Source organism: Ylistrum balloti, unplaced genomic scaffold, assembly GCF_031769215.1.
Source record: "Ylistrum balloti isolate Yb309-2 unplaced genomic scaffold, AGI_CSIRO_Ybal_v1 Utg369590, whole genome shotgun sequence".
Classification (NCBI taxonomy): domain Eukaryota; kingdom Metazoa; phylum Mollusca; class Bivalvia; order Pectinida; family Pectinidae; genus Ylistrum; species Ylistrum balloti.
In genome coordinates, this window is record NW_026781876.1 from 312,834 (window position 1) to 340,772 (window position 27,939).

The 27,939-nt window shown below is 34.3% G+C and overlaps 1 protein-coding gene across 1 annotated transcript; it reads right to left on the bottom strand.

Moving 5' to 3' along the window:
• LOC132544740 (vesicle-fusing ATPase-like) lies at positions 1–27,939 on the bottom strand. Its single transcript, XM_060208393.1, has 21 exons — positions 27,931–27,939; positions 16,141–16,241; positions 14,152–14,251; positions 11,735–11,853; positions 11,279–11,424; positions 10,748–10,794; positions 10,177–10,265; positions 9,505–9,647; positions 8,706–8,772; positions 8,245–8,377; positions 7,928–8,002; positions 7,375–7,465; positions 6,826–6,900; positions 6,223–6,410; positions 5,023–5,118; positions 3,783–3,939; positions 3,228–3,361; positions 2,785–2,851; positions 2,272–2,351; positions 365–561; positions 1–34 (listed from the first exon to the last, which is right to left on the bottom strand). Exons 1-21 carry the CDS (start codon positions 27,937–27,939, stop codon positions 1–3), a joined length of 2,148 nt encoding a protein of 715 aa, XP_060064376.1.

Below are 27,939 nucleotides of genomic sequence, written 5' to 3' on the forward strand. Positions count from 1 at the left end.
TCATAGTTTACCTGTTTTGCCATTTCCATAAGTACTACAAGTGATAAAACATGATACACAATTACATCATAGTTTACCTGTTTTGATATATAAAACATTATATACAAAATCAACATGTTTAATTGTAAGATATATCTTATATACAAAATCAACATGTTTTTGTGAGTTTCTTAGAACATACAAAAAACATCCATCACAAAATTGAGGTACAGGTGGAAGAGAAAACCTCATTGGTAGTAAAGTTTGATTACCAAAACAAAATCTATAGAATAATTTAATTACTTAGCATATAAGATATTCTCACTTTACAGATTTGGTTTTTTTAAAGGTGTAAACTCTCAGTGACCACCTGTTGAGTACTGACCTCTTTCCTGCAATTTTGCATTGAACAGTATGCATCTCATCTTTGTTGAAGAGTTCAGTATTGTCCAATACACTCAGTAGATGGTCAGCATTTGAGATGTTGGACACATGGACAATGGTGGAGAAAGTGCTAGCCATCTCCATCTCCTTCAGTACATCTTTACGACTTGTTGTTCCGATCACCAGCAGCTTCCGGCCCTAAACATCACAAATATAAAACAAAGTGAGTAGAGGTAATTCTGATATGTAATAATACAATGACCCTAAGATTCCAAGATATCTTACATGAGGTAAGGTTTCTCCTCCAACATTATTAATACAATCACCCTAAGGTTCTCAGATATCTCACATGAGGCATGTCTTTCTTATGTAACATTGGCCCTAAGGTTCTCGGATATCATACATGAGGCATTGCCTTTCTTATGTAACATTGGCCCTGAGGTTTTCGGATATCTTACATGAGGCATGCCTTTCTTATGTATCATTGGCCCTAAGGTTCTTGAATATCTTACATGAGGCATGCCTATCTTATGTATCATTGGCCCTAAGGTTCTCGAATATCTTACATGAGGCATGCCTATCTTATGTATCATTGGCCCTGAGGTTTTCGGATATCTTACATGAGGCATGCCTCTCTTATGTAACATTGGCCCTAAGGTTCTCGAATATCTTACATGAGGCATGCCTATCTTATGTATCATTGGCCCTGAGGTTTCAGATATCTTACATGAGGCATGCCTATCTTATGTATCATTGGCCCTGAGGTTTTCGGATATCTTACATGAGGCATGCCTCTCTTATGTAACATTGGCCCTAAGGTTCTCGAATATCTTACATGAGGCATGCCTATCTTATGTATCATTGGCCCTGAGGTTTTCGGATATCTTACATGAGGCATGCCTATCTTATGTATCATTGGCCCTGAGGTTTTCGGATATCTTACATGAGGCATGCCTTTCTTATGTATCATTGGCCCTGAGGTTTTCGGATATCTCACATGAGGCATGCCTTTCTTATGTAACATTGGCCCTGAGGTTTTCGGATATCTCACATGAGGCATGCCTTTCTCATGTAACATTGGCCCTGAGGTTTTCGAATATCTTACATGAGGCATGTCTTTCTTACGTAACATTGGCCCTGAGGTTTTCGGATATCTTACATGAGGCATGCCTATCTTATGTATCATTGGCCCTGAGGTTTTCGGATATCTTACATGAGGCATGCCTCTCTTATGTAACATTGGCCCTAAGGTTCTCGAATATCTTACATGAGGCATGCCTATCTTATGTATCATTGGCCCTGAGGTTTTCGGATATCTTACATGAGGCATGCCTATCTTATGTATCATTGGCCCTGAGGTTTTCGGATATCTTACATGAGGCATGCCTTTCTTATGTATCATTGGCCCTGAGGTTTTCGGATATCTCACATGAGGCATGCCTTTCTTATGTAACATTGGCCCTGAGGTTTTCGGATATCTCACATGAGGCATGCCTTTCTCATGTAACATTGGCCCTGAGGTTTTCGAATATCTTACATGAGGCATGTCTTTCTTACGTAACATTGGCCCTGAGGTTTTCGGATATCTTACATGAGGCATGCCTTTCTTATGTATCATTGGCCCTAAGGTTCTTGGATATCTTCCGCGAGGTCAGGATTTCTTCTATAACATTAATACCATGACTCTAAAGTCCCATATATGCAAGGTGGAGTTTCTTTTATAACACTAACGTAACTCTGGTATATACTAGCCGCAATATACTGCTCAACTAGTCAGAACTTTGCTTAGCTTGTTCAGCAGAGTGTCTGACTAGTAAGCCAGAAGCTGTGGGTTTGAATTGTACCTGAAGCATTTAAATGAATAATTGTCTCTGTTACAATGACTGTAAGGTTTCCCAGATAACTTACGTGAGGTGGAGGTTTCTTCAGTAACACCAGAAGTGCCTGTAGTACTAGGTTAGAAAACCTTGGACCAATTGGTACATAATCTGTAATGTAAAGTAATCTGTCATACATATAGCTTATCATAGACAGGATATCAACTTTAAACTACAATAGGACATAAATGAACAACAGTTTGGTCAATCAGTCAGTTAATACTCAAGAATTAGCAGCATCTCATATGATACATACTAAGCACAAAAATCAACTTTGATTTATTTCATATAGGGTACATTGACAACTGAAACAATTTGATACTTCATTTAATTGTGTAATTAGTGATATACTGTACCATCTCAACCTCAACAATTAATGAATGAAATATGAATTCTCAATGATAAAAAATCTGTTTGAACTTAAAACAGAAAAACAGCAATGAAAATTTATATGATCACAAAGACTGTGTTATCAATCACATAATACAAAGTACCGGTACATACATTTATCTTCCAGCTTTTAAGTCTATACATGAAGCCTTACCTAGCAGTCTTTCTATGTCGTCCACAATGATACAACTTAGTGGAGATTTGTAGGCATCATCAAATATCTGAATGTGGAAAAGGATTAAACTTGAATCAAAAACAAAATCAAATACTGTTTTGTATCAATTTGTAGACAGACATACTTAAAAAATTGATTCATATTGGTTCTGTTTTCCACAAGACAACACAAGCATTCAACACAAATATTCTTACTTTGGCATATAGACACCCAGATTAAGTTAACGAGTAATGACACATCAAACTGTTAACTGAGTCTTAGGATTCCAAAGATTCATAAAAAATTGTGAAAGTGAAATGGAAACATTTAAAAATACGTTTGATGAAGACAAAAAAGTAAACCTTGAAAGGTACCCTCAGTATAACACTGGCTGTTATACCTTTACATCATATCTGTCTTTACTTTTGTTTGTGACATCATACCTTTTTAATGGCTTGACATTTTGCTGTTTCAGTAAAACCTATCATATTTTCTGGGGAACAAATCTTGATGAAGGGAAAGTCTGAGGTTTTAGCAATGGTGGCAGCTAGAGAGGTCTTCCCACTTCCAGGGGGACCTGCAAAAAATTCAACATGTAAGTTATACTAAATCTTCCTCAACTCATTATTTTTAAACATAATTTAAAAGAGGGGCAAGGATCCATCATTTGTACAAAAATTGATTTCCCTTCACATAAGGATGTGTCAGACCAAATTTGATGGTAAACAAATCATTCCTCCAGGAGAAGTAGGATTTTTAAAATTTGCTTTATTTCTTTATTGGGCCTCACCCCTTTGTATCAAGGAGGCTAAGACCAACCGTTTATTCAAAATTGATTCTCCTTTACCCAAGAAAGCTTCCCGCCAATTTGGGCAAAATCCAATGATTCCTACAGTACCAGCATGATTTTCAAAAATTTCCTTTATTTCCCCTATAAGACCCCATCCCTCAAGCCCCTAAAAGCCAGGACTCACAGCTGGTTAACCTGTATGACTTACCCTCCAATAAAACAGTGACTAATGGCGTGGTCTGGCTGGCTTTGGTCTGGGCAATCAACAGATTTCCATCCTCTAAGACCCGATTCACTGGCTCTCCCCAGTTAATTATACCATTAGATACATACTTCTCAAACTCTTCCTTACTGCTACCAAAGGCCTGAAACCAACACCATTTTACCTTACTGACTACAAAACAAAACAAGTGTACAGAAAATCCTGTATACAAGAACTCATCCATTAAAGCATATTACACTTCCTGTGTGTGCATATAATAACAGGTTTAACGAAAGAGTTAACTTTTGGCAATATTTGATGAATATATGTGTATATCCTGGCAAGGCAAGCTCTCATAAGAACCAAGTCATAAAACAGCTATTCAGAAGACTTCTTGAAAGGACTATCAGTTTGTTTGTTTGTTTAATTGTTGCATGCCATTGTATAAATAATTCTGATTAAGAAAACATCCAGTGCTATTGCATATCATTGTTTAGCACAGCAATCTAATTTTAAATGAATCTACAAGACACTAAAAACAACTTTGCCTTGATATTCAGTGAATATATATCCTTGTAACATTCTTGTATCTTACATGTTTTTGCACCATAATATTGTTTTGTCAGATTTTAATAATGAAATCAGGTTTCATTTCTATAGAGCTGAAATGACCTGTTTTGGTGTCTATGTTGAGATGAAAAGAATCTTATACTTGTTAACTTTTATGTGATTTATGAGACTCACAATTTTTTTTCATTTTATCTCAACTTAAAAATCCCAAAGATTCATTTCATAAATCATATATCAAGTGGGAGTTCAAATTAATATCCTATGTATTTACATGTAGGGGAGGAAGTGTGGTTAACTCAAATACATGTTAAACTTGATTTCTTTACTATAGTGTGAAGGTAATCAATCTAATGATGAAGAATTTACAAGCGACATTCATCACACTCTCCACAGTAAAACCCCACATGGTGACTTCCTAAATGATCTTCAGTGAGAAGTATGTGCTTGTGGTTCAGTGGCTGTGTGATCATATTCTAGTACTCTCCACTGTAAAACCTCACATGGTGACTTCCTAAATGATCTTCAGTGAGAAGTATGTGCTTGTGGTTCAGTGGCTGTGTGATCATATTCTAGTACTCTCCACTGTAAAACCTCACATGGTGACTTCCTAAATGATCTTCAGTGAGAAGTATGTGCTTGTGGTTCAGTGGCTGTGTGATCATATTCTAGTACTTACCGGTTTAATATCATTCTCCAAGGCATGGATAAAGTCAATCTTTGTCACACACAATTTGTCCATGGCTTCTGGGTCTACTTCAACTTTTGAAGTAGCCTGTAAAACAAATCACAGCAATTCTCAATTCATTTACAACAAACACAACAACAGTCAAAGTACAATGATTTGAAGACTGATACTTCATTTTTTCACAAACAATTTGAATATTATCATGATATATAAGAATAACCAGGTATCACTTGTGCATCATGACATCAGTGTACATCTACTTGTGAAATGAAAACATTTGTCTTTTATCTTAATATTTGATCACATTTTACTCAACAGTTACCAAAGCAAAACAACTTCCATTTAACCTTTTTAGGACCATGATGTTTCAATACATGCCTGATTTTAGATACAGCTACACAGTCTGTGTAAGTAAACATGACATTTCTATACCTGGTCACTTCTTTAAAGCTGTGTAACAGCTCAAACTTTACAGACAAGTAGGTTACTTGGATATCTTGACAATGCAATCAAAATATTTTCTTCATTTTTATACAAACTCTTGATAAGTTATCCTGACTCATCTAATCAGTTTTTCTTAAGGTTACAAACACTTTTTCTAACTCAAATTTTATACCTTGATAAGTCTGCAAATGGCTTTAGACTGGGTAGACCTGACCAGTCACTCTATAGGTTACAAGACCCATCAGAGACAAGTTGTGCTCCCCAAATAGGACAAAATTTAAGTATAACAAATAACATAGGGCAATAAGAGAGTTATGATTTTTGTACACTTTATTTCTCCTTGTTGAGATATACTTATCTACATATGAAGTTACATTTCTATACCTCTTTACGTAAGAAAAATAACAAAGGGCAAACTATGCAAAAAGAGAGTGATGGTTCTGGTGCACAGCACTTCTTGTTGTTGAGATCTATCTACCTATGAAGTTTTATGTTGATACCTCTTATAGTTTTTGTGTTATGCTCTGGACAAAATTATGATGGACAGACAAACTGACAGACAACAGGACGGATGAACGGATGGATGCATAGACAAAGCGGTAACTATATGCTCTTTCTTCAGGGAGCATAAGAAACCCTTATCTGATCTCAAAAATTATACCTTGATGAATCTGTTCTAGCTGAAGACTGGGTGGACCTGACCATAACTCGAGGTTACAAACCTTTATCCTATCTCAAAGTTTATACCTTGATTAATCTGTTCATGGCTGTAGACTGCGCCGACCTGACCAGTCCCTCTATCTCTGCCCCACTGAAATTTTTCGTGAGAACAGCCAGTTCTGGAATGTTGACATCTGGAGCTAGTTTGTTGTTCTCCCTCATTGTAGTTGTGTGTATCTGTAATATCTGATTACGGCCCTTCTCATCAGGAAGACCTGAAATACAGCACCAGCTAAATTTAAAGTCTGGCTACAATCCTTCTCATCACGAAGACTAGGAATACATCAGCTTTGACTTCAATCACCAAAACTCCATTATTTGTAGGTCATAAAACAACATCAATAAAAAGTTCACAATGATGAAGAAAAAATGACACAAAATGAGACAACTTGCTAATACTGTGTTGCATAATATATTTGCAGATATTTTCTTCCCCTGTCTAAAGGTATAAAGAATGCTTTGAGAAATAAACTTTGTGGAAATCCTGTATATGACTTAGAATTTTCATATCTAAACAAAATTTGTACTTTAAATTTTTTCCCCCAAGGATGCTTCTGACAAATTTGGTCAAAATCCACCTTGCTGCAATATGCAGTAAATCATCTACTTGCTTCATCATTCAGAATTTACCTATTTCCATCTGTACCTCCAGTCTGCCTGGTCGTAATAGAGCCTCGTCAATCATATCCTTACGATTGGTCATCCCTAACAACAAACAAGGTTGTACAGTTGGTTAGCCATTAAAAAAAATTTAAAGAAAATTCCTACAATTTATATGAAGAACTGCACGATCAGTTCTTAGATCAAGATAAAAGACATTCAAATTAGTTTCTAGAATGAACAGAACCATTAAAATTTTGCTGAAATCTTTAACAGTGCATACAGACCTATTTAACTTTATAATAGGTCAAGAATCTTTGTTTTCACAATTCTTTAGAAGATTTATACATAATATAAAGATATATATATACAGAAACACTGGCCAGGATGTTGTGTTAGGCTTATCAATGACCAGGAGGTTGTGTCAGACTTATCAATGTCCAGGAGGTTGTGTCAGGCTTACCAATGTCCAGGAGGTTGTGTTAGATTTATCAATGTCCAATAGGTTGTGTTAGGCTTAACAATGACCAGGAGGTTGTGTTAGACTTAACAATGACCAAGGTGCTGTGTTAGACTTACCAATGACCAGAATGTTGTTGAGTTGTTCTACACCATCTATCTTAGCCAGGAGTTGGTTTACTACAGTATCATGGACACCTGTGTTACCAGCCTGTGTGGAAGTGGAGAAAGGTTAATACATTTAATGGTACAAATTTTTTTTCTGATTATCAAAATCAGCAATGCAAATAACATTATTTTTTTATTAAGAACATGTTCTTAACAAGAGTTGAATCAAGTAACTCCCTTTTACAAAGCACATTTTTATACCATAAAATCATATCATATAATAGTCATGGGGGATTTATTTCTGTTGATTCAATTCTCAACCAATGAATTCATATGTTAAAGACCTTATAAGATTAGTAAATTTAAGTGGATTTATTGAGCTATGTGCATATCCACAAAATATTGATTTTTATTTCATAGCCCAAAAAAGGAACCACATGGAAACAAATGATTCTTCAAAAGATTTTGGAAAATGAAATGAAGTTTGAGTGAGGTAAAGATTTAAATATCAGCATGAATTACCTCAAGAAAACATAATAAAAAATAGAAAGAAGTCTATACATACCACAGATCCTCGGGATTTACAGATGGAATCGATCTCATCAAAGATGATAATATGTAATCCGCTGTGTAGTCCACACTATTCAAACACAAAACAAGAAATGTGTCAAAATAAAGAATTTTACTATTGGGAATACAATCAGAAGCAACTATAAGGGGAAAAAAATTGATCTAGAAAAATTCAAAACCAGCTTAATACACGATATAACTACCAAACCTTTTCAATCTATTGTTTTACTTCAAACGATTTCTTTTGGCACAGTTTCAGATTACAAAGAAGAGCACTTCATCTGGAATTTTACTACAAGAGAAGTAACTTACTCTCTTCTCTTCTTCCTCTGCATCCTTAAACAAGTTCCGAATCTTGGCTTCAGACTCTCCAACGTATTTGTCCAAAATCTGAGGGCCATTTACAATTTTGGGTTCCCGGGCATTCAACATGTTTCCTATTTGTCTGTATCAGCATCAAACAAAACAAATTTTAATTGACTGTAATCAACCAAACCCCACTTTTCCATCTCTCACAGTATTGGTGTACATGTACACTGACTCAAAGAAAAAGTACTACCTAAACCAAGCAAAATGTGAAAAGACTGATCTAAAGGAGGGGAGATAACTCCTATCATATGAAAGCTGGATTGGTGCCTGGTTTTGTCATGGGTTTATTTGGTCTACTATAGTCAGCAACAACCATGTTTCTCTCTCATGTCATTTTATATTGAAATGGCTTATAGTACCCTAACACAAATCATATTATCATCAATGCATGTCAGATAACACACCTGGCCATTAGTGTCTTTCCATTTCCCGGAGGCCCAAACAGGAGTATTCCTTTGACATGTTTCATACCTGGAACATTATAAAACTTCACACATTATCAAACCTTTATTTTAAATAAAATTAACATAAACTTTTAATTCAAATATGCACATTTTTTTACAATTCAATAGAGACCTAAGAAAATTGCACATAAATAAATCTGTATAAACTTGAGAACGGTCTATTGATGAAATTGTTCTAGTTTCTGATTAAAGAAAACAATTTTTCTGTTATATGCTTTGGATGTTATAATTAGAAATCACTATAGATTCTTTAGTATTTGTTGGGGAAAAAAAGTCTACAGAAAGTCACTTGCCCAAGTTTAGTGGGCCTGTAATTTCCACTTGCCCAATCTGAAAATTTGGTTGCTCCAAGCATCAGGGTCGTGAATTTTTACATCCGGGTTATAGGATATTGTTTTGCTATCCAGACACATGGAAGGACAGACAGAGAGGCAGAGACAGTGTCAACCTGTATCTAAAGCTTAGTTATCGGCTAATTATATGTTTGTATTCTATATTAGGAAAATTTTGATACCATTTAACACATTTTTAGCTCCTGTTCCAATAATGCAAAAAAGTGGGCTCAAATTTAATTTTTAAACTGAAACATATTATTTTATTGTTTGTAAAGGCAAATTCAATTCTTGGTGGAAGTCGATAGTTCTACGTGTAGGCAGATATAAGATTTGGTGAGTTCTTCCCTGTATACATCAATCACCACAATTATGAACTGTAGACCAGCGAGTATCTTCAAAATTACCTAGTTGTTCTATGACTTCTGGGGGGAACACTCTGGATGCAAATGCTCGTCTGAAGATAGCGGAGAATTCATTGTCCAGACCACCAATGCCCATCTTCTGGAAGTTCCAGTCAGGATTGATTATGGATGTGTGAGCTTGTTTTCTGTAAAGACAGAAGTGAGATGTGACAGACAAATGAGTGGAGAAAGACAGACAAATGGGTGGAGAAACAGACACATCAAACAGACAGACTAATGAATGGAGAAACAGACACCTCAAACAGACAGACAAACGAGAGGAGAAACAGACACCTCAAACAGACAGACAAATGAGTGGAGAAAAAGATAAAGGAAGGGAGAACAAAACAACTCAAACAAACACTATTATTTCAGTAAACGTCTGGTTTAATTTAACTGTTTTAGACAGCAAAAGACTGTCAAGGACTGAAAGTCAAGTTAGATAAATCAAATAAGTTTGTCTAAGTAAAGCAAAATTCAAACAGACATGACTTATCACCATTATTGCCTATGAATACCATGTGTTAATCTTTCGGCTTTTTCTGTCTTTAGTGTGATCAGTTTAGTTCCAAAATATGTTTGACATTTGTACATGAAGTATCAATATTAGTGTTTAAAAGTACATTAGTCTTTTATGTAATTTATCATTAATAAATAAGCTTTCATTAAAATTACGTTTTGGCTTTTCCAGTAAGATGAAGTGTAGAGTTTTCAGCCTTTTCGAACAGGACAACAGTATTGGGCGTCAACACTCCAAGGTTAGTCTGTAAACAAAACAATTGTTACAATCATTTTCATTATCTGTCATTAATAAGAACTATATTTGTTTATTCATATATCAACTGTCAAGGCCATTTTAAGACAAAGTTTCCTCATAGTAGTTGTTAACTACCTGAAGAACATGATGTAGGCCTGTCACATATTATCCTGAGGAATTAGAGAGTAGAGTGTCATCTTGCCAAAAGACTTTGATCTCGGCATCTCTAGATGGCTTCCTGTAAATTATTTAGTGAGGTAGTCATAAGATATTACAAGGAGACCCTGCCTTAAAACCATCCTGGGGACGATAAACTCAACAAACATTTTAATCTATGAAAATAATGACCTATAATGTAAATAACATTCACAGATAAATATCTTCTATTCACTAACAGGTTGCCTTGTATTTGAATCTGAGTCAAGACCCTTGTGACTTTAGGTAATTGATACTGGAATGTACTGATGATTCACTAGTAATTTTCTATACCTTTTTCGATGTAGGAGCCCCATCTTTCATTTGGGTAAAATCATTGGCTGTAAAACAAATTAACAAAGAATGTCTTCAAGTTGATCCAAGTGTATTAGAAAATAACTCCGAATATAAAATACAACCTATCTTGTTCTACCTTTTTTAATCCTGATACTATTATACAAACATAATGTGCTATTCTGAAAACATCAAACTTCTTATTTCTAATCAATGAAAAGAGTTTTCTTTAAAAAAAAAAATTAACTGAAATACAATTGATATATTTAGTTCGGCACAAATATGTGTAAAGTGCATGATTATTTTTTGACAAATTAGTCCAAATTTATGAAAAATGTACACATCCAAAACATATCCTATACAGAAACATACTGAAACTGTTTTAAGTGCAATCATGTTGAAGTTTTTAAATACTTTTATTGTGAAAAGGGCTACAAATAAGATTACTGCTTATATATGTACGCTTCTAGAAGATAACCAAAACGTTTGTCTGTAAAATCACAACACTTCACTATATTGCTGACATTGTACCTTCAATTTCCTTTATATAGACCCCAAGCATCTTTTTTTCAGCATAGCTAAACGCCAGGAACTGATCTACAGTGAAAGCTTGGTTGGCAAACTGCATAAGAAACTCCTGTGCCATCTTGTCTGAATCATATGGGTCAGAATTAGCCCTGGAAATACAAGGATACAAGTTTCAGCTCAACAGTGACAACATTCAGCAAACAAAAACATCATTAATATGTACTTTTGGAGATTAAAATTAAGACATATTGCATCACCATACATCAGTATATACTGTTTACAAAAACAAACGTTAAGTGCATTCTAAAAAGCGTTACTAGAAATAGTTCATAGTTTCTAATTATCTACAGGTAATTTTTCCAGTTAGCCATATATTGTAAAATAATTCTTTGGTAATTTGTCCAGTATTCCAGTCTGCATTGATGACTCATTCTACAGTCTACACTACTGTATACTAACATCTTCTGCTGCAGGAAATCTATCTCCAGGGTTATTGTTCCAATACTGTCAGTGCGTGGATTAAATTTGACTGGTTTGACCGACAGCTCCTGGCTGAGTGAGATAGAAGCCCATTTCCTCTGAAGGGACACAAAATCAGGGCAAGTTAGGTATTTTACTACAAAAGCAACCTTTCTACTTTACTGTAAATTAAGTGTTGTACAATATACAGACATATGAATACAAATACTATAATATAAAACAAGCTTACAGTTAGTGTTGCATGCAACACTCATCACCTGCCATTAATTAAATTTTGTAAGCAACATAGGCCTTGATAGCAAGGAACAATGTCTCTTTTTAACAACTGAAAGTCTAAAAACCAGCGTCTAGAAAAGAAGGCCACAAAAACCAAAACATAATGCAGAAAAACTTTGAGAAATCACAGTTCAGTCCTTTGGTTGGGTTTCTTGAGGAATTTGGAAAATGGGAATCTAGAAATTGCCAATAAAAAGATAATTTCAATTTTAAAATGATTGAAAGTTCAAAAATAACAAATTTTGTTTAATGGCAAGAGACATGGCTTCGGTAGTAAGAGAGCTAGTATCCTTCAAGCCAGCATTAGGCAGTATATATCAGCTAATGAACAGGCATTTGTCTATGCTTGTATGTCTAAGGGATTCTTGGGATCAAGTAACTTTAATATCATCCGAGGCAATAAATGAATTAATATTTAGGTCTGAGAGTTTTCCAAGTAACCCTGTTAATAAAGAACATATTACGCCGGAGTGTATAGTGTTTACAGATGCGACTGCTTTAGCTGGGGCAGGTTTAAGGTCAGACAACTTGATACATTTCATGTGGAATGAGGAGAAGTCACAAAGTTCTACTCCAAAAGAGTTAAGAACTGTAGAGATTGTCCTGCTTTTGTTGGGCAGTATTTTGTCAGGGAAACATGTTCAAGTTTATACAGACAGTCAAATTGTGGTCAGGATAGTAAGTTAAGGCAATATGTCCAAAGTGTTGCAAAAACTATCATTTGATATTTACAAGTTGTGCATAAAATTAAGCATTAAGAATGAGGTTGAACGGATACCTAGAGAACTCAATGTTGAGGCAGAGATGTACTGTAAAATGTTTGATTTTGATGACTGGTCAGTATCAGACAGTGTCTTTACTTTATGAAACAAGAAATGGGGGTCTTGCACATGCAACGGGTATGCTGGTTGCAATAAGAAACTTGACACATTCTATTCTAAGTTTTGGGTTCCATGTAAAGCAGGTCCGTTGATATGAATTGGCTTGTGCCACTTCTGTGTTTAATCCCCAGAATACTGGCACATTGTCAGATTTGTGAAGCCAATCGTATCTTGATAGTTCCAAAGTCTGCTCTATTTTGGCTTATTATTTCCAAAGTCTGCTCTATTTTGGCTTATTATTTGTCCTGACATTAAAAATAAATTTCTCCATGATAAGGCCAGTCTCTGTGTGAGCAGAAAAAAGCTGTGAAAATCAGCCATGCTGTCATGATAAATGTCTATGATGTTGCTTTGAAGTACAAAGTATGTTGGAAAACAGCCATGATAAAAAAAAAATCAATAAATTGCAATGTCGAAATTAGACGATATAGAATGTTTGGTATTGAGTCAAATAGTAAGTTGTAAGCAGTTTTTTGTACATATATCAAACATTTTTTATTATAGATGGCCTCGCCAAAGTCTACAGTTATCGACAAATGGGACATTGGGAGTGTAATACGGACACTACAGACATTGGACAATTCAGCATTCAATTCAGATGCCGGGCAATTTCTTTAACCATATGGAAAAGTAGAAGTGAAAGGACCAATTCTAAGTACCATATGGGTTTTATACAATATATATATATATACATATGGGTTTTATACAATATATATACAAATGGGTTTTATACGATATATGTACCATATGAGTTTTATACAATATATATGTACCACATGGGTTTTATACAATATATATATATATATACATATGGGTTTTATACAATATATATACAAATGGGTTTTATACAATATATGTACCATATGAGTTTTATACAATATATATGTACCACATGGGTTTTATTTATATATATATATATATATATATATATATATATATATATATAAATGGGTTTTATACAATATATATATATATATATACATATGGGTTTTATAAAATATATATACAAATGGGTTTTATACAATATATTTGTACCATATGAGTTTTATACAACATATATTTACCATATGGGTTTTATACAATATATATGTACCATATGGGTTTTATACAATATATATTTACCATATGGGTTTGATACAATATATATTTACCATATGGGTTTTATACAATATATATTTACCATATGGTAAATTGAAACCCATGATAAAGGATCTAATTTAGTATAGATATCATACATACCTGTGGTAAATTGAAGCCCATCGTGCCTTGGGACATACGAGGGAAGGTCTTGATAGTGAATACAAAGGACTTGCCAGGTGAGGAGTGAATTTCAACATGGCTGTAAAAGAAATTACAATAATTACACATATTCACTGTATTTTTTAATATAATTTGCTGACACATAAAATCAGTTAGCTATTATTTCATATTAATTTAGTAAATTGTCCTCTGGCAGTTATCATCATCACCTGAAAATTTCACAGCTAACATATTAGCACTTAAAGTATAGCTTGGACTCAACAAGAGGCCCAATGATCCGGCATTGCTTATTTGGTATTCAATGCTGCAAGATACATTTAACATTTCACATCATAGACATTAAGGCTTGGATATTGAAAAGTTATATGAAGCCTTCAGTCAAGTATCAAAAACATTTATCTTTTGGTAAATTAAAAGAAGTTGTTTTCTTTGTTACCCATGACTTGACAGGCTGCATGAAGGAACTTACATGTATCAGCAGAAATATCATGATACTTGTACTAGACCTTTTCATCAATAAGAGGTATTGAAACTTTTAACATGAGGCCAATGAGCCTTAATGGTCATCTGACTACAAAAACTTTAAACAGGGAGAAGGGTTATTTTTTTCTACTTTGAATGAAATCTTACCAAGAAGCTGTTTTCCATGATGCAGATGGTAGTTTTGGTGAGGAGTAGGTAACTATAACTAGTGTTACCTATTTTTTGACAGAAAAGTTTGAGCTCAATCCCACTGATGGAACTTAAGAAGAAGTATGAAATAGGTGATGGAACAGGAAAACAATGATTGCGCAATCATGTTACAAAATGAAGTTTTGACAAGGTCGAAAGATAACAACACTTTTGGCTACCTTTCCTTAACATTCCCACCAAGTGGAACTGGAGAAGTTTAAAATATGTTTTTCAAAATGGCAGCCATGGTGGCCATCTTGGATTTCAGACATATCTGAAAATGACAACACTTGGTCAGGACCATCTCAGGATCATTTCATGCATTTGAGCTCAATCCCACTGGTGGAACTTGAGAAGTTTAAAATGTCAAAAGTTTATGCACGGCACATGGCCGACAGTGGACGACAACAGATGAAGCATGATGGCTTTAGGCCAAAGTTGACCCTAAATGCGACCTGGAATAGAAGTCATGGTTATTTGTTTCACAAGCTCATTGGATATTGGGCTACCTCCAAGGAACCTACCATCAAAATATCCTTATTCTAATCTTGAGCTTAAGTCAATTGGAAGTTTTGTAAAATTTGATTCCTGTGACCCTAAATATTACATGAAAACTAACTTTTCATGCTGATGACTTCATCAAAATGGGTCAAGTTCTCATAATTTCTTTCCACAGAATTTGTCAGGATTCATTGAAGAAAGCTTTCAGCCAAATATCATGGCATTTACAACCTTTAGTCAATCGGGTGAGTTTATCGGATAATAAACACAATTTGTAAGATTATCACATTCACAAGTGATTATAAACTTCACATTGTTTTACAATGAGGCCCAATGGGCCTGCAGCATTCACCTGGTATATATAACAGCAAATTTGACCTCTGTGACCTTGAATATATGTGAAGGTCATTTCTGTTTGCAAACTTTGTTGGGCTTTATCCTTGGAACAAACCAGCGAAATATTAATACATTTGGTCCAGTGGTTATTGAGAATAAGTTGTTTAAAGAAAAAAGTTGATGCCAACAACAGATGACGGATGGACACTGCCCCACGGCATAAGCTCAATTGGCACTTCGGGCCAAGTGAGCTAAAAATGATGTATTACACAAGAATTAGGAAAAGCCTAAAATATAAAGATCAAAGATGATTCTAGAATCTAAATTGAAAATACACAGAAAATTTAAAGGGTCAAAATAAAGTTATCATGATCATTATATGCATACTGAAGTTTTCTGTCTTAAATGATTTTATCAGAGTAATTTTTAATATACATGTATGTCAGCTGATTTCAGTACCTGACAGTTTTCTCATCAAAGTCCTTGTCACTGACGATGACTCTATTGGTCAAGGACAATTCATCTGTTGGACACTTTACAGCCTTCATGGTGGCCTGCAAGCAAAGACAGAAACGGTGTTATGATACATGGTTATCAATATAAAATACCGCAGTATACATTTTTGTACATATTTATTCAATCTAGTTTAGTTGTTCACTTACCGGTATATCATGACAGTCATCCATCGTATTTAATTACTAGGACTATGGTTACTTGGAAACTAAATTTTAGAAATAGTGATCTTAAAGACTGAATTTCTCAGGTTTATAATACAATGCTTAATCTATATCACTAATTAATGTCACATATTTTCTTTTGATAACTACCATGAAGACAAGACTCGTGTCTATTTCTTGAGTATAGGGGCTAGCTATAGAAAACCGAAAAGTCTTTATCTCTCTACCTTAATTGTAGCAATATGCAGTCATGTCATTCTAGGCTAGCGAACACCTTTAATTTTCACCCATTATTAACCAAGATCACATAATTCTTTTGTAATCTGCAACCTTTTACAGTCACTTAAATACTTCATTATAAAACACTGCAGTTATTGCTACTCTCCAGCAAATGTTGCCAAGTTACATAATATTGCGTACACAAACCTAAAGTATTAATTTTGATGTGGTAAACAATCAATATTTACAATGAGAGCTGCATTGAGGCAAACAAGGTTAACACATTTTAATTTTCATCACGTTATCAAGACTGACACATTTAGTTGCTGCTAAAGGAATCTCCTTGAACCCCCTGAGTGCAGTTTACTGATGAGGTAAATACGCCTGTCACTTCACAAGAAATTACCAAGCTTTTAAGATTCAATGGAGAAAATGAAAATTTGACAGCAGCTATAACAGACAACCATAGCAACATGTTAACAGAGCTCTGAAAAGATGAAAATCATGTACACATTTTGTACAATGGTCATATTCAATCATAATATTCTGTATCAATACTGAATAATGCATGAAAGTGAAATCCTTCAAAAATAATAAACACATAACTTTCTGTTTGTTAAAATGTCAGAAAATAAGGTAGATCTTTCGACTGTTTGTTTGTTTGCTCAAGGTTATTTGCCCTGTTATCAGCCAGTCATTTTGAGGTGGGGTCTCCTTATAGTAGCTGGTAGCTACCTTACTGAACAACATAAGGGAGATCAACCATGTGTTGTCAACAGAAAATAGGGTAAGGCTCTTACCTAAGGAAATATCCATGGGGAAATCTTTTTTTAAAGTAGGTTTTACCTAGGATATATATAAAAGAAATTCTGGCTTCCTTTTTATTGTCAAAAAGAATCATGTTATTTATGTAGACAGAGAAATAGAGGACTGGTCTGGTGATATTACAGGACAAACAGACACTTTTACAGGACTTATGCATGTATCACACAGATACTTAATCATTTACAATATATGTGTAACAGAGATCATAATTTATTTCGATGCCTCAGCCAGAAATCGAACCCAGCACCCTGGATTACTTGTCTGACACTCAACCAATTGAAGTCCTCTCTAGCCTGTATACTCAGGAAATAAACCAAGGGTCACAGTGGTAGAAATAAAAGAGAAGCCAATGTAACAGAGGTCATTATTTATTTCCATGGCTCTGCCGAACCCCTGTATTTATGCTCAACCAATCGAGCTAAAGAGAAGTTCTCTCTAGCCAAGCAGTATTTTGCGGGTAGTATTTTACCAGGGTTACATATGGACTGTATAAAGAACAAGAGATCCAAAATCTGACAGAAAATCTTCTAAAAGTGTTGATGTTTCTGATGATGATGACCTGTCTAGAAACATAAACCTGATGTTAACGGTAGGTATGACCAGACACTGTTCTGATGATAATGACCTGTCTAGAAACATAAACCTGATGTTAACGGTAGATATGACCAGACACTGTTGTGAAGATGATGATGACCTGTCTAGAAACATAAACCTGATGTTAACGGTAGGTATGACCAGACACTGTTGTGAAGATGATGATGTATCTAGAAACATATAAACCAATAAATCCTCCTAAACCTTGTCTGGTCATATTTACTGTTAATATCTGTAGTGGTAAGTCACAACGACTAATTCAGGTCTACAGCACTATAAAAGTGTAAACACCTTGGCCTCTCAAGATGATGCATATATCAGCGTGTCCTTTAGCCAGATTAATTCCGTCCAATCATCCACATTTTGTATTATGTACGTTGTTCTTTAAACATATATGATTGTATCACAACACATGTAAAATATATGAAGCCCTCAGTGTTGGAATCTGTCGATCACTTGGCAATATTTTGCCAGAGGACTGTTAATGTAGCAATGAAACCATTTAGCCCTGAAGAATAAGACAATCACTTGACACACACATGCAACACTAATCAATGTTTAACTATGCTGTTTGGAAGAAGTAATTTACAGAATAACAAAAATATGAAATATGTATTATAGGAAAGGACTTCTGTCTGATTCTAGTAATACCATACCCACTGATACATTAGTCTTCAAGAGAGGGTTCTGCATTAAAATATCACTTTTTTCCCAATATATCAACTCCGGGGTAATAAAATATCACACATGGGACATCACATAAAATCTAGTTCTTCTATAACTACATATCTTCAAGCTGACTTCAACCTCAATCTTCACTTTTATACGTAGAGATGAGTTTTAATTCTACAGTCTTACAGTGTACATGTAATTGATGAAAACAGATATACTGGCCACTGTAATTATAATTTTTTTCAGTGTTTAATACAAAAATATTCAGTTGTCTTTAAAATTTGTAATGCTCTTTGAAAAGTCATGTCATATGTATACATGTAGCTACAGGACCATCAGCTGTAGTCAACAAGGTCTCCAACCTAAGAAGTTCAATAATTTTGGCTGTACAGAATTCTAGTTAATACAATTCTTTCCTATGGTATGCAAAATACTGATGTTTGAGACTGCAATAAATATAGCCTTGCACATATACACAACTTTAACAATATATCTAGAGCACCACAAATGGATCAATATCAAACAGCACTGTATTACTGTTACTTAAAGCTGTAAAATTTTGTTTACTTTTCACTTGAAATAGGATATTCATTATACTTTTTCAATTATTGAGATGTTAGGCTTTTTTTTCACATCTTTAGTGTCCTCTAAATATATGTCTGTAAGGGTTATTTAAAAAATAAATGGAATAATTCTGGCATTAAAAACCAAAATAAATACGAAAATTTTGATAAAATTTTGATCACAAACATGTTAAAACTAACAGAAAGTGGTTTCACAATGCATTGTCGCATTACAATTAAACTCTACAAGTACGGGTGATTGAGTCAAGCAAAAACTAATTACCCTATAAATTTTACTGAATTTGTTCTTAAAGTTCTGAAGTTACAGAAACTTGCCTCATGACCACATATTTTAAGTCTTAAATATGACAAAAGTTGAAAATTTCTTTTTTTTAAAAATCTGTTAATTAAGACACCACAAGACTATTCATGCAAAGAGTCAACACCATGACATTATTTCTGGCCTTATCAATATATACTTTTATGCTTATAAACTTTAAACATTGACACACAGAGAGACAAATGAAAGTCCAGAGTATGTCCTTTATAATTTGAGAGTTCTGATATCAGGCCAACGTCGTTCTTCCATTGGGGTGGGTTGTTGTTTCCTTCACTCCTAAGCTGGATACCCTAAGGGTATGCAAGGTGATTGAGCAATAGAACAAATCAGATAGATAGGACCCAAGAGGGACAACTGGTCCTGAAGAAGCTAGAGAAGGCAATACGGTTGGACAAGCACCAAATGAAATCGAAAATCATACAATCGGAGGCTTTTGTGATTGATATATCTATCTTCTTTATAATTTGGTTCTGCCACAGAAGTAAAATATCAGACAGTCTAGTAAATACCTGTCAGTACGTTTTCTTTTTTATGATTTTTTCTCTTCAATATTCCATTTGATATCATAAAATACAGCCATCAAAGCATCAATTACTGCATCAAAAAGAGGCAGTCTCGAAAGTCCAAGGGTTACAAAATCAGAGATCATTAGTGATCTTAACTTGTGAAATTCTGAGAATGAAGAAGTTGATAAAGCCTGAAAACAAATAGAAATCTAAGGAAGTTGCATTCAATATATCAGACTTATAATTTTGGATATAAAACATCTGAAAAAATTTACTTTAGAAGTAATCATAAGTAATTATTAGCTAATTAAGTGGTACATGTTGGTTGACTCTTATCAGCACAACATGTATACATTTTGTAAGTCACAAAACTGCACTCACTTTGATATTCTTTTGTCTATAAGAATTTAACTATTTAAGCCTGCTGAAATTCATTTGTAACATTCTTAGGGTTACATTATATATATAGGTCTGATTGGTTTAAAGAAGGTCATCCCCATGGAGTGCCAATTTGATTACATCATGTGTCTGTGAAAACTTTTTCTTTGTTGCCATCAAATTTTAATTCAATTTACATTATGTGAATCTAATTAAACAAAGTTATTAAAGCATTCCCTTACACAAAAACTACAAGTTACACATATACAATCATTGATTTTACATGGCCTTCAAGTCAAGGTCTGATTTTATTAGAAATATCGGAACGTTTTGTATTGATTAGTTTTGATCAAGTTATACTATCCTTGCAACATTCAGTGTCCTTTAAGCCTAAGGACAGGTGTAAAGCTCAGGGATACCAAGAGTATAAAATAAAGCACAGAAAAAAAGAGCTGGCAGGAAAAAAATGAAAATATCAAGATCACAAACATTGCCATTGGGACACTGATGCAAACCCAAGATTCTGCAGGGGGCCCCCAACTTTGGTCGCCTCCCACTAACTACGCAGTGGAATGCATGCACAGCAGACCTTTTTTTTGACTTTCCAATGTTTCCTAACCGAAGAACTACCAGCAAGGGTTGTCCTATAAGTAACCTCAATCCTTTCACAGAAATGGACACAAGCATCAGTGCATCACATCTGATATATATATTCTGGTACAGAGTATCAATCACAACAGCTTGATATACTGTACCTGATATTCTCTGTTGCTCAATCACCCTGCATACTCTAGGGTATCCAGCTGAAGAGTAAAGGAACCTAACACCCAACCTACCTAACACAAACGGCGTTGGCTCTTCTACGTAAACCCTTCTTGATATATATATTAATATATATTTTGTTGTAACCCATGTACTTCAACAGGGGAAACTAACCTAAATGCTACTAGACTGTGACTATTTGTAACCTAAAGCTATTGATACCTTATCTCATCATGGAAGCAATTAGCAGTCAGTGCACAGAAAGATTTCACTTCTTCTGCTTCTGTGTAAAATGTGAAAAGACTAAGGAACTAGAAATTAGTTTTCAATTATGAGTCTTATATTTAGAGGTCCTCCAACTGTGCCAGTATGCATAGGCATAAAAATTCATTCTGTATATAATATATGTAAACATAAGGAATTTCTTGTAATATGACATTACAAATTGATTTTTTACTGCAAGACCATAATCCTGCATGAGATATATAAGGTGTTTGTGAACAACACGATCTAGATATGCCTTCATTCAACATAATCATTTAAAACTCTGGTTATACATCATCTAGTATTCCCCAGTCCATTCAATACTGAATATACGTCACCTTTAAAATACGAAAAATCCAAATCACAGATTGCCTTCCATTTCCCACACAACAAGCAGCAGACCAGGACGCAATAATCTATGAAAGCTGAGTATTGATCAGCTAAAGCTCAATCCAGTCTCCCAGCTGAACCAGGAGTCTGAAAACAGTGCCTTACGCCCTAGCTGACACGAGACTGCTCCACATACCGAGACCTGAGGCTGCACATGTAGTCATTCACTATTAATCTGATTGTGTTGGGTTTATTGGAATAAAAACAACTGTACTGTGTTATAAAATACTTCAGCACTTGTTATCAACAAACAAATCAGAAACAAAGACACTTTGACGAGGGTCCAAGATTTCTTCAGTGTATGTCTTCTACAACTATACTTGTACTCCATCAATATCAGTTTCAAATAGGAATTATTATTTTTTTAATCATCCAGTATCTGATTTGAAATAAATACTAAATTTATATTTCAGAATCAGTCTCTAACCAATATTGGTTCATCCAATTCAGGGTTGAAACTAGAGATTTGTATTAGTAAACAAAATCTGTGTTTTTCCTGATAGACTAGTTAATTTGTATTTGTGAAAAAAAATGAAGACTTTTACTGTTATTTTTCATTGGTAATTGACAATGTTGGTAACTACAGTAAAGACAAGTACATACCTCTATATACCAAATTTGTAGTCAAAACTCCATGAAAAAAGTTGATATATAATCAGAGGACAGAATTGTGTTGCCATAGTGGCTGTTTCTGAAACATCTAATGTATCCTGCTATAGGTTTAAATCAAATGCACCAACTGACCAGCCAAATCATAAAATCTGTTGAATGACCGAGGAGTAATGACCACTTAATAATAAAACCTGTTCACAGTTACCAACTGTTGCCATGCATGGCAACCAGAATTTTAGAGAAACAAAAGTTAGGAACAAGAATCCTAAGGGGCCAGCATTGCTCACCTGGCTAAGATAGCTATTAAGCCACTTAATAAAAAATTACAAATATGACAAACAAATTATTCTGAGAGGAATTATTCTGGGTCCTGTCTCTAAGTCTACTCTGTGTATGTATTGACCCATTTCTTAAGAAGACGTGCTGATGTTTTGACAAAAATTAATCTGGAGACAACCAATGATTTTCCCTTGCTTTACAATTGATGGAACCGAAAAATCACTTCAACTCAAAGAAATTTGAGTCATCCAAACTAAGATTACAAAGATATAGAAGGAAAAAATCGGGACTTGGAAATTATTTTGACTCAAGCAATTTCAAGATGAGTTTCAACTGCATACGAAAAAGTGTATGATGATGGGAAACACATTCATTATTCATTTTTCAATTTATTGATTGGTGAACTAAAGAAATATCATAACATCTTACAACTTATTTTTTATTTATGTAAGAGATAAAAAAAGTTAATTTCTCAATATGAGAGATTTTTACTCCCTGGTCTATTCTAATTGCCCTTTATCCATGGTCCATCATCCATTCATAGATAATTGTTGTTACCACTATTTCTTGAGAAGTACTTAAGAGATATTTCTCAAACTTCATATGTAGGTTTCCATTTGTCCCTAGTTGTGTCCAATTAGTTTTGAATGTGATCAGTACAACAAAGTGGATCACAGGTGGCCATTTTATATTTCTACATATAAAGTTTGATGTTGCTTCAGAAGTACAAGAGAAATTTCATAAATTTGATGTGTACACATTCCTCACGGTCCCTAGTTGTGCCCATTTCAGATTTATTAGTCAAACAAAATGGCTGACAGACTGCCATCTTGGATTCTGACAACTGAGTTTGGATATCACTATTTCTCAGAAAGTTCTTGTTAGATCTTAGATTTCATTAACAGGATTCCTTTATAACCAAATGATTAAGAGGGAAAGGGGAAAGTAGTTTTACATAGAACGAATGAAGATCATTCAATGATGGGTACCAATACCACTCTGGGATTTCTTGCTAACATTTGAAAGTTTGAATTAAAAGTGATTATATGTATGTGAAAGCACAACTTAATAGACTATTGTTTCCTTATTACCAAAAAATGAAAACTGAGAAGTGGCCATGTTACTATCACTGCAAATTCCTGTGATACTTTTTGTTTCTATGAAGAAAAAATTCTTCCCTAAAAATGATTTTTGAAAAAAATCTCAATGTCCTGATCAAAAATATTTCTGGGGTCTATTATACTTCTTTGCCTGGAGCAACTGAAACAAGATTGTAATCTTAATGTATAATAATGTGTACACTCACGTATTACAGTGTTATCGTACTGAAGAATATCATCACTATCGGTGATTACGATGTACCCTGTATACATTCAGCATAAAATACTCATGCACGCTTTTTCATAGTTTGATGGAAAAATAATGTATGCTTTAAGCTGATCTGAAATAACAGAATATTTCCTCATATCATTTATTTTTTTTATTAAGATTAATTAAGATTTAATCATAAAATCCTACATGATGTTAATTATATGGTCAATTCATTTCAGAATTAGTAGCTTGAAGTCATGTTGAAGCAAGTAAATAAGGTAAAATATCAGAAAAAAGGTTCTTTTATAATTAGGAAGAGTAATCTTAATTTGAATTTACTCTGAGGATTTTGAGGACTATTAAAAATTAGCATCTTATATTTTACAAAGCATTAATATTTAAACATGACATCAAAATATAAATGGTGCTTGCATGCTGATAATCAAAAATCTGTTCTGAAGACTGGACGACTTTTAGAGATAAACAAGTGCCTAGTGGCCTTGACAGTCACCTGAGATAAGCAATATTGAATATAAAGGATAGTTTTCAAGTGTCTAGAAACAGAAATTGTGATTCTGAATATGGAGTGTCAATACATGCATTCCAACAAAACTGTCATCCTATACTGATAATTCCAGTGGGAAATAACCAACGTTATGTTCAAAAATACATTTTTTCTATGAAAATTACAGTAAAGTGTTAGAAAAAATATTCCTCCCCAGGAGAAAATTTGTGACTCATTTTGGTAATTAAAGTACCTTAAGATGTTTCCTTTCATGAAGAGTATTTGATTCTACCATATCAGGGTCTTGAGAAGAAGATTTCTGAAATTTATGTCAATTTGACCCCTTTTGGCCCTGCCCATCAGACCCTGGGGGTCATTCAGGATCAAAATGGACATACCCTCAAGCTGTCATACTTCACTCATAATTTTAACCAAGTTTGAAATATTTCCAATGGAAATTAAACAAATTATGCTAAAAAATCTAGTTTTCCTATATAAACTAAAGTAAACTTTACCCCCTCCCCACAGAGATATATGAGACCCTGGGGCCATGAAATTCACAATTTTGGTAAAGCACCTTAAGATGCTTCCATTCATTAAAAGTATATGATTCTACCATATCTTGGTATTGAGAAGATTTTTGAAAATCCCTTTTGGTTCTGCCCCTCAGGCCCCTGAGAGGTGGGGACTGTATAATTAAAAATATTGGTTCATCTTAGGCCAGAGAAGGTTTCCACAAAATTTCACTGAAATTGGATCAGGGGTTTTTGAGAAGGAGTTGAAAGTGTTAATTTGTTTACGAATACCCAATGCATGGAGCATAATGCCTGATGAAGGGTATTAGAACAGGTCACCATGAGACTTTGTCTCAGATGACCTAAAAAGACATGAATTTTTGTTTATTTTGCAGTTTCATTATAACAACTAAGAGAGACGGATGCCACATAAAAGTACACAAAATTCTTGCTTTTAAAGTGTCAACTACTACATATATTTGTTCAACTGATGATATGTGGGGTGCTCCTTGTAGTCTTATCAATAAGGCACAAAAGACAGTTATTCTCCTAAGGTCCTTTGATTAAAAAAAATCATTTTCACAAATAGGTATTCTAATTCTGTAACAATGAAGCCTAATGGTTGATTTAGGAACAAAATGAAGATATCTGAGTGAACTTTGTGTATCTGCGTAAATTTGAGTGAACTTTATATGTATTTGAGTATATCTCAGTGAACTTTATGTGTGTTTGAGTGTATTTGAGAGAACATTATGCGTATTTGAGTAAAAAGTCCAGCCCTGCATAAAGTGCACCTGTGGCCTTAATCTACATCAAAGTGATGCTTATCTGAAGACAACATGATGAGTGAATGATGCCATATGAAAAGGACTCGCTTTAGAGTTTATTTCTAGAGATTGAATGTAAGTGAATATTGAAATGAAGAAATTAAAAAAAATTGCCTGAAATTGAGCAAATATGCAAACAATATTGATTTCACTGACTTACATGATTCATCCTTTATCTCATTTTTATCTACATGAAGGAAATGTGACTGGACCTCACTTGGATATTTGCCATATATCCATATAGTCATATTTGACTATAAAAAGCCAAATCTGCTTGTATAGTCAGATTTACTGGCGCTCCTGTAGTCAGACTCAGAAGCACCAGTCACACTTCCAATTTGGGAAGATATACACAACTTTAATAATAAATAGAGTACAGTACAATTACAGTCTAAGGACAAAAGTAGCAAAATGATAACCTGCAATAATGGTATGTTGGTTTCTGTATTGTTTAAGTCGGAACTACAAACACAATGCAGAAATCAGTCAGACAATGTAACATCACTGGAAACATCACAGTCTTTTTCCCTGATTGGCATTCTATTTTTTTCGCCTGCTCACATGGGTTTGTTTACAAACAGAAGTAGTAAAATGAACCCAAAGTCCAGATATGTAAGTGAGGGCCAGAGACAAAGTGTAACTGTATGGTTCAGAAAGGCTTATTCTTCCAAAATGATTTACCGAATATGCCTCACTGCTGTACATAGAATTTACAGGAATTTCTGTGAATGTGGGAGCATGGAAATGGTGGAAAACTGGGCCAACCCAAAAATTTAACTGCATGCAAAAGACGGAAAATTTTGAGAGAAATAAAAAAGCTGACTTGACAGATGCCATTGGCTAACATTTGTAATAATTTCAAAACTTATGAAAAAGATATATTTCATATAAAACTATGGAAAGGTTTATTAAAATCAAATGGATACAGCAGATATGTTTGTAAGAAACGAATTAGAATTTCTCGTGTCAACAGAGCAAAATGGGTGACCTGGTGCAATGAAAAACGGTTCTACACGGCGGACTGGAGAAAAGTGACATTTTCAGATAAAAGTCAGATTGTGATTGGAATAGAAAATAGAGTATGTATTTGGAGGAAATCTGACCATGCATGTCATCCGAAGAGTATTTCTCAAAGAGTTGCAGACAAAAATCTATGCCTTATGGGATGCATCACAAATCAAGGTCCTCATTCCCCATTACAATCTTAACTGCCTATCAACACATAAAAGGTCATTAGAACCATCAACCGCTAAAACACACAGCGATCCACACAATGTGTTGGGAAACTCATGCGTGTCAATGGTCACATCAATTAGGAAAAAACGTGTTGAAATTATAGACCAATACTTGTGGCCGGTGATTGCTAGACATTTTCCGTATTATAATTTAGTGTTTCAGGACAATAATGCTCCTGTTCACTTGTTTCAGGAAGGTATTTATGGAAACAAACCAAAATAAACACAATGAGCTGGCACACAGAGTTCCGACTTAAGCATCATAGAAAACTTGAGGTTGTTAATTAAAAGGGCAATTAAACATTCAGTTGACAGAATAGATTCAACCGGGCAACTTTATATCAAAAACTATCCTAGTTTCCGTTTGGACAAGATTTGAGGTTAAAACTATCCAAAACCTATACCGGTCGATTCCAAAAAGGATTTCTCATGTAAGAAAGACTCGTGGAAACATGAAAAATATTCGGTGAATAAGATAACAGAATATTTGAATTCATCGTGCAATTTAGCTACGATCTTCGTATTTACTGTAGTATAATTTATTTCGTTTTATGTAGATGCAAACTGCGAAAATCGTTTTCTGAACGAAGCGCAAGCGACACAACTATTGACAGCGCAATGTCACAGTCGTTCCACAGCTTTTGTCTAAAGTATGTATATACCTGACATCAGATCTCTTTACCGAGGACAACATGTGTCAAAAGCATCACCAAAAGATTTAGATGTTGATTATCAACGTAAATCTCTAATGTATCAGACGATAAAAACCACCTACCTTCGCCAT

Coding starts and splice junctions, on each gene's coding strand:
- LOC132544740 (XM_060208393.1), bottom strand. Junction 11,425..11,734: donor GATTTCCTGCAGCAGAAGAT/GTTAGTATACAG, acceptor TTGTATTTCCAG/GGCTAATTCTGACCCATATG. Junction 8,378..8,705: donor GGAAAGACACTAATGGCCAG/GTGTGTTATCTG, acceptor ATGCTGATACAG/ACAAATAGGAAACATGTTGA.